Source organism: Bombus vancouverensis, chromosome 5 (genome assembly GCF_051014615.1).
Source record: "Bombus vancouverensis nearcticus chromosome 5, iyBomVanc1_principal, whole genome shotgun sequence".
Taxonomy (NCBI): Eukaryota; Metazoa; Arthropoda; class Insecta; order Hymenoptera; family Apidae; genus Bombus; species Bombus vancouverensis.
The window spans coordinates 268,558-277,189 of NC_134915.1; the positions used below are offsets into that span (position 1 = coordinate 268,558).

General features: G+C 34.8%; 1 protein-coding gene across 3 annotated transcripts; it reads right to left on the reverse strand.

The window, feature by feature from the left end:
* Positions 1–687: 687 nt before the first annotated feature.
* Positions 688–7,806, reverse strand: LOC117156416 (uncharacterized). 3 transcript variants are annotated; one of them, XM_076618826.1, is made up of 5 exons: positions 7,683–7,806; positions 5,706–5,792; positions 4,317–4,516; positions 3,513–3,656; positions 688–869 (listed from the first exon to the last, which is right to left on the reverse strand). In XM_076618826.1, the coding sequence occupies exons 1-5, from the start codon at positions 7,693–7,695 to the stop codon at positions 783–785; spliced, it is 531 nt and encodes a 176-aa protein (XP_076474941.1). In that variant the 5' UTR covers positions 7,696–7,806; the 3' UTR covers positions 688–782. The 3 variants fall into 3 exon arrangements, with proteins under 3 accessions (XP_076474941.1, XP_076474940.1, XP_076474942.1); XM_076618825.1 differs by having other exon boundaries at positions 4,317–4,543; XM_076618827.1 differs by lacking the exon at positions 5,706–5,792 and having other exon boundaries at positions 4,317–4,543.
* Positions 7,807–8,632: the final 826 nt, after the last annotated feature.

An 8,632-nucleotide genomic window follows, 5' to 3' on the forward strand; every position in this document is an offset into this window, starting at 1 on the left:
GTCAATGAATAAATTATTAAACTAAATTGATTTGTGCCGATGATATTTTATGTATATCGGTCAGTTGTCTCTTGTGCACTGTAGAATTTTCAACTTTTCATTTATAACGATATTTTATTTATAATTATAATATCGGAGGGGAAAGTAAATTATTTGTGTTCAACAAATTGTATTTTAATGAATGTTGAAAATAATTAGATAAGACAATAGGAAATAATAAATATCAAATTCTTTAACAATTCTACAAACTTGAAAAGTAATCCAGTTCATTAAGAATTCCTCTAAATTTTTCGAGGTTGCGCGAATATGTGTCGAGAATATCCTTAATCACAGATGTTTGTATTTTTATCGTTACTACAAACGTGTAATTTCCTGGGTTACTCGTAATTTCATTTATTAAGTCACTTTGTCGTAAATTAATATGTATTTATGCATTCCACATAAACTATATAATTTCTACGTTATTTTTGCAGTGTTTATACTTATGGCTTACTTATAGCGTGCTTATAGCTACTATCAGTACATTAATACATTAATAAGCACATACTAATTATTTTTGAATTTGTCATAGTCGGTTTGTAATGAGTTTTTTCTTATAATCATAAAGTATATAGCAAATATGTAAATAATGAAATTTTCAGCGAAATCGCGTAGCGCATTATATAAGTAAAGAGCTGTATCTTCATATACTTTAATAATAAAGTTATATTTATCTACAGTTGAGCGCAGATTTAAGTACTTTTACCGTTCAAGAAATTTAATGTTTCTTACATACAGACAGATTAAGATAGTACCAGCACTTCGTAATCTCTAAATGGGATTTCCCTGCCTTCATAAGGTACGTACAATACTCCGTGGGTTCTATGTACCTGGAAAGAAAAATCTAATGTAACAGAGACACAAGTAAGTTGCAGCGAAAAGCAAAGAAATACGTAAAACTTGGAAGAAGAAAATGTGAAATTGTAGAAAATCTTGTGTGATATATGGAAACTATCTCAGGACGGATTATATAATCCGATTATACAAGCAATAACAAATCAGGAAGAAAGAATACATTTTATTTTGTTCGAGGACGCCCGATTGCTCGATAAAACAAAGTTAGAAAATTTGTTGAGTATGTGTGCACTCGCAGTGTCGATCGGCTTAGTATTATTATCGAGTGATTACTTCAAGATCTTTATTCACTCGATCTATAGCTTTGACAACTGAAATCAATGAAATACTGCAAGAATACCTGTGCAACGAGTTAAAACAGTAATAAAATGCTGGGTAATAAGTTCGTTCAATTTTATCCAGTAATATACCTTTATGGGAAAGAAAAGATGCAAGCATTTAAGTTGTTTTGTAAAACATTAGCTCTAGCGTATGACGTTGCTTGGGGAATATAATTATTTACTTATTTATATAGATATTATTTAAGATGCCAAATCATCAGCCCTGTATATTGAAATAATAAAATAATTAACACAAATAAACGGTGCCACTAAACGTGACAGTAAGTCAAAATACCGCAGAGTGTCGATTATCCGACTTGACGTGGATCGAATCTACCTCGGACCGTCGAAAATTCGAATAATGCGTTAAAGTCCATGACTGTGGATAAGTCGTGCATTAAAATTGTGAAAAAAACATTTTGATAATGTAATATTGTACGTGTATTTAAGTTTGATTAATTATTTAATCAAGTGTAAGTTTGATTAGTCGTTTTAACAATACCTGACTATTGCCGCTCTCGTACTCTGCGTCAAACCTTTGAAAAAATGAAGTTACGACAAAGTTCGAAGCACCTCGGATAATACGGAACTTTGGTTAAACGGGACTCGAATAACCAAGACTTCACTGTATATTAAACTAAAAGTCATCGATCATCCATGTTCGCCTGCGTGGAACCTGGAACCTATTACATATATCCTTGCTATGGTCCCACTATTTATGTGACCATGGCCAAGTGTCGCATGCGCTTTTGAGTTAGTGCAGAAGCGGGGATAGAGATAAGATAGATAAGACGGAGGGAATAGATATTAATGTGACTTAAGGAAAAATAAATAGCGTATGTTCTAATCCTGCATCTCAATTATATCATGCCAATTTTGAAGTGAATCGGTTCGGTAGTTGAGGCGTGATCGAAGGACAAACATAAAACATTTCATTTTTATATACGTTAGTATATAATGTAATATAGTGTATAGTATAAAATGTAAAATATAAAATATAAAATGTACATAATTTTTATATACATTTGTAGAGAAATGAGATAAATAAGTTAATTAGAGAAATAGTATCTAGTACTCGACGCACATACTCTTCTAAGATAAACACGAACGAACTTGTTACTCACCTACCATACATATAGTTGATACGGTGTTATTAGTTGGAGTTCATCGTGATTCATTACGTAAGAAGATAGTAAAACTTACTACTAGTGCAAAGTATTCGAATAAATTCAACTATTGTTACATGCACGATCGAAACCCGAAGAACCACAGGTATGTTATCTATTAATTATCGTGAAAGTTTCAGATGTAAAATATTTGAGGAAAGTATGTTTCGTGTCTTAGTTTTTGACAAATTACGAAAGACGGAATCTTCGAATCGCTTGGAGTCAAATGCGATTAAATTCCAATGCTTCTGCCGAAATCTTTATCGTGTTCCAACTAATCTCTGTTTTAATGTATAATCAGAAAAAAAGAATTTTCTACGAGAGTTTACGATTTCTTATCGCGTCCAACCGGAAATATTTATATTTGATTTAGATTTTCTATCTCGACTTTTTTACCCATCGCTCGTTGTTCCTCCAAAACTTATTGACAAATAAAGTTGAAAATATGTTAACATATATCTTACAAGTGCAGTCCGTAAGGTATACAAAGTCCGTTTCGCTCGGACAATCAGGATTATACCTGACTGGCAAAGTCCAACGAAATAGTCAAAAAGCACACAAATGGTCCGCTGTCATGTGAACGAAATTGTCCACCACTGAATGAGCAGACTCGATAATTGTTATTTCTTTGAGAACTTTGTCAGGTTTGAAATGGGCATTGTGGATGATGATAAATCCGTGTGGACAGCTCCGCGCTAAGTTGTTCCTGTTTTATTCGTTTCAATTGTACCATACTTTTTGAAACGAAGTATCGGTATGGGGTTAGGAATATAAAAGTCTTGCCAGCTCCTTCATCGATGGCGTCGACACGACGCGACGCGATGCGACGCGACGAACGGTGCACGCGACCACTTGTGGTTGGAAATTATTATCGCGTGTGCTTTTCCGTGCGTTGGGGTTCCCCTGGCATCGGTGAAACTGTTGCCAGCCGGCTCACACTGGCCGAAGACTTTTATATGCCTAACCTCGTATCGATGCTTTGCTGCCTATACGTCAACATACGTGAATATTTTCAACTTCATTAGTTAATAATTAATTGTTAGGGAATAACGAGTGACGGCTAGAACCTTGTAATTGTTTGGTCGATGTTTCCACAAGCTGCATTGAAATGTATATGAAAAAGTGAACTTACTTTTCCCACGCATGGTATACCATTTTGAAAAGCACGGCCTACGTAAAGCATTTCTCCTTCCACCGTATTTCCAGATTCGACCGCGTGTGGTGGAACGTGACCGTTACTCGCGTGGACCCAGTGGAATTCGGCAGGCATCAAAATCTATTACGAGAATAAGTATCTTACAACCATCTGCATAGTTTCATCGTTTAGAAGTACGCTGTCTAGAGGGATCGATAAAGGGGCACGATCGTCACCCTTCTAATCTTTAATTCTGAATTCTTCACACTCAGACAAATGCCCTTAAACGAGACGCTAGCATAATCGAATCGGCAGAAATTGATTTCGATAAATGTGATCCAGCGTATCACGTAGTAAATAAGGGGCACCTAACGTAGCACCACTTGCAAGTAAGTGGCTGCTTATTTATGCAAGCAAGTATATTCGAAGAGCGAAACGAATGTCACCAATCGATACCGAATGGCGATGAATATACCGCGGATGTTTCTGCTATTTTATACGTTTCTCCGTTTCATCTACTAAATATCACGATAAATGCTCTTCTTTAAATATTTTATACATTTTTGCATATTATCTGCACTCTGCTTATTTGCAAATAAGTCACGTATTATGTACCTATCTGTAAAGTTTAACCAACATCGGTGTGTCATACTTGAGCGATGTTCCATGCAAGTAAGCGTTTAATAAGTATTTAATATTAGGCATGAATATTCTACTCAAACTCAATTAATAAACGGATATGCAAGCGGATAGAAGTCCGTCGTTCAAAATAGAAATAATATCGTTTAAATATCGTTTTACCTCAAAATCATGCTTCATGTGTTCACTGCCGTTGTGACAGACATAGGCAACGCCATGTTCTGGCTTCACCTTCGCAGGAAGCATATCACCATGATGCAAGGCACGTCCAACAACAAGATTCAAGCCATCCAAGTCCTTGCCGACACAGATCATTCCCGGTACGAAGTAGCGAGCACCCGTGAATCTAACCCATTTATATCCTGCAGAAGTAGTCGGTATCAGTGAACCTGAACATGGAAACTATCTCTATAGATAGAAATCAGGTTGTTAGCAACGACATTCTCGATCGAATATCTCACAGGTCGCGAACTTTGTTGGTTAGATCAGTCTTGTGAATCACGTTGAATTTATCTATTGCCAATTCCAGAGTACAAATTCCAGTAATCAATGGTTATTGATTCGTTAATTCAGCGCAGTAGTAAAGTAGATGTTCGATGGTGTTGTCGGTGCTGCGATATTCACAGGGTTCAGGATTCTCTTTTTGATAGGGTTCGAACGTGTAATGTTATAGTGACCAGTGCCGAGTCTGCTTCTTCGTGTCTATTCTTTTTTGCCAAGGTCGTAGCAAGGTTTATTTCGTGTATGTTTCTTCTGGATTTATTTATTTAAGAAGGTGTTGCGAACAAAGGCATTCGAACCGAAAATCATCCACGATATCGCTAAGTCTCAGCGTTAAGTGGGATCGTCTCTTACGCTCATTATATGCTGGAGGTGACTATTCGCACTGTATACTAGTTTTCTTTAAGTATGTATGAGATTACAGTGAATACCAGGTTGTCCCAGAAGCTTCTTTCATTTTATGAGGAAATAAGAGATGCGCGGCATTTCTTGTTTTATATTATTTTATCGAATCATGTATGATCCATTTTGTAACGATAGATCAAAATGGAAAAAATCTTTTGAGACAACCTAATGTCTTGTAACTTGTATATGCGTGATTCTGCAGAAGTGGAAATTATTTCGCAGCGATGTTGCCCGCACATTTTTTCATTTAATTTACGAATGACATATGACAAGCTTCAGGTATGATACAGGACACGCTAATATTGCTAGAATTTGTGGTCAGACAAATAAATAGCTGTTTGTGATTTCATCTGTACATTTTTAGAAACTCTTTACAAGGACTGAGAAGGTATCCGGGAAGCTGATAGTCCAATAAAAGTCTCATGTAATATATTTGAAACAAACACGTTTGAAACCTTTTACTTGAAGAAGCAGATATTTTCTCTCGCTTTTTATCACGAAGCATTAGTTGGGAGATAATTAGTCTTCTCAAGGATTATCACTATTCAATTCTGATATTAAAAAGAAAGCTAAATGCCACTGTGACATTTACGTTACGACAAATAAAGCTCAGTAAAAATAATAAACCTGGAATATAATACGAACCGTGAGGTTGAAAAGTTGGTGGAATGGAATGTGTGACTGTTCTACAAGGATGCGTAAATTTAGATTTCCCAAAATGCCTGTTAAAACCTGTTAAAGTAAATATCATTCTTTCAGAAATTACTTCATGGAGGTGTAAAAGTGGCGACATATATTGCAAATCTTATTTATCAATAAAACGAAGTCGATCGAAGTAAAAGTAAACGATATGAATAATAAATATAACCACTATAAAATATATACAAAAAAAAGGAAGAAAAATTAGTACATAACTTCAAATTCATTCACCGATCATGGGTTGCAGAGTAAAGTTTGCAACTGTGACGTAGCAGAGGACCGAGAATTTCATGTGCAAGAGATAATCTCTGGATTAATTCGTAATTTTCCTATCAAGTTACTATCTTTCTCTGTCATACAAATACGATAAAATTTAACGTTTTCAGCCGTTTGCAGTCAGAAGCGTTGCTCTGTAACTACATAGCTATTTAAACCGGCAGGTCCGACAAACGACATCAATTTCTAACTGAAACCAACGTCCTTAGGTTTGTATTAACATAGCGAGGAGGATCGAGGAAGATAGGCGTTTCAGAAATTGCTCGGGCTTATCAGTCGGGATAAAAAAGAGATATCTCGAATGATACGTGACGCTCGATGACTGAGATGTGCAACTGCATTCGATCGTACATAAAACGATATATCCTGACGTTTCCATGAGATAACGATGGTAAGGTTAAAAACTTTTTTATTTCTGATTTCTTTAAAATTAAACTTCCACTGACGTGACTGACTTTGTAAGATGTTTTTAATTAAAATGAGACTAAACGTAATATAGTTTAAATCGCATTTACATATATATATCGGACTGGACATTGGACTTACCAGGAGAAAAAGTCCAGCCACACTGGACATAGGACCGCAAAGGGTTTAGGGTGCTAAAAAGTGAATACTGCAAAAAATTCCCACTTCTGTAGAATCACTCGTATATATTTTCAGATTGGGTTCAAACTTTGCCAATATAATCTTGGCAAAAACGTGTGTTCATATAGTGTTCAAAGTGTTTCATATAGCATAAACAGTGTACACGTAGGAGTTTTCTAATGTATGTTAAGTGTGCAAATATCTTTGCGAGAAACTGTAAGTATGCGTGTAAAGGGAATGACGTACAGGGTGATTGTTAAATCTTGATTCGAGATCCGTTTTTCGAAGCATTTTGCAGAATCTACTTATCGAATAAAATAAATCGTTTTCTCGGTATGAGTTACGTTTGTCAGAATACAAACTTTTATGCCAATTGTAAGGTTAAAAACTTTATCATTACGATAAAAAAGGCATATATAGCGATAAATTTAATCGAGAGATAGATGACGAATCGGTTAAGCGACGAGTCGATCGTTTAACCAGAAAGTCGATACGAATTTGTTAACATTATATAGATGCTGAGATTAGAAAGATACAAACGGCTTTACATACAAGGCGATCCGTAATTCATGGTAAAAATTGAAACACGGAGATTCTATGGTTGTAAATAAGACGAAAATCAAGAATAACAAAATTGCAATGGAAGCGCTTGGTTTTTGAGAAAATCGAATTTGAAAATTTGTGAGGAAATAGGCAAATCTGAGCTGGATAGTTGAAAACGAAGGATCAGATGTTTACGTGTATGGCCCTGCAATGGAGAAAATAGAATTGGGCAAATTTTCAAATTTGGGTTTCTCAAAAATGTGACTTTAGACAAAATGATTTTATTCTACGCTCGAAAACGAAGTCTCCGATGCACTTTTGTTATGAATTGCGAATCATACTGCATATTCACAAAATTAAAGTAATTATTTGATTATGTGTGATGTATTTATCATAGCCATTTTATCACCTGTTATATCGTGCGCATGAAATGCATAGTATTCGTAAGATACACGACAAATGGGTCTCGATCTAAATATATTTACAAAAAATAAAATTATATTTCAAACAGTTACTTACCACGGCCTTGCATCTTGACTTTGGTAACAAAACTTCCGTAAAACACAGAATTTTCTTGAATCGCGCGAACGCTTACGGTTGCGAAGAGACACTTTGCAATACGTTTAACGTTATGGGTGTGAACGCAATCTCATCCTCTTTTAAACGGAACTATCTTATCGTAAATGAGATACGAGCAGTATTTATGATATAAACACCGATCAGCGATTATGTTTCCAAGAATTATTTTAAGGAAATGTTTTTATAGATATTTTGTCTTTTGGTTTTTTTAAATTACTAAGAAAAATTTTGTCTGAAAAAGGAAAAGAAAGTAAAAACTGAAGAGGTCTTTTAATATATTTTTCAGTAGAAATGCGTGAAGCTTTTACTATAATTACGTGGAGTTTTTTCGTTCATATAAATTTGCCAATGTGATGTTATATCGGTAAAATTTGTTTACTACGATTGAAGTATTAACTTTGAATTGCTTCGTGTAAATATTTTATGCTGCAGTTAATTTTATTTTATTTTATAAAAAATAAAATTTATAGCAGTACGTGAGTACATCGGTGGTACTGGGTTCGCTTTTTAAAATATTGCGTTATATTCGTTATTAATTAATATTAGCGTGTCCTCCCATGTTTTGTACGGAAAACTCAAGTGTGTCGAATCGCGTCCCTTTTAAAACCATTCAATTTGTACCTGCAACATTTTCTAATATTACTAAAAATAAGCGAGATGTTCCAGGTGATAAAGTTATGTGGGCCATCCTTAGATGAAACCCATACGTAAGAAGTTTCCAATACTTTGGGGAGAGTGTTCTTCTTTATTTACTTTCTACTACTTACTTTACTTATAAAGTTACTTGTAAAGTTACTACTTTAGATACCTTCTACTTTAGATACTTTCGTCACTGTATGTGAACTATACAATGTGTGCTAATTGATCCAAAAGATATATCGTATCACATA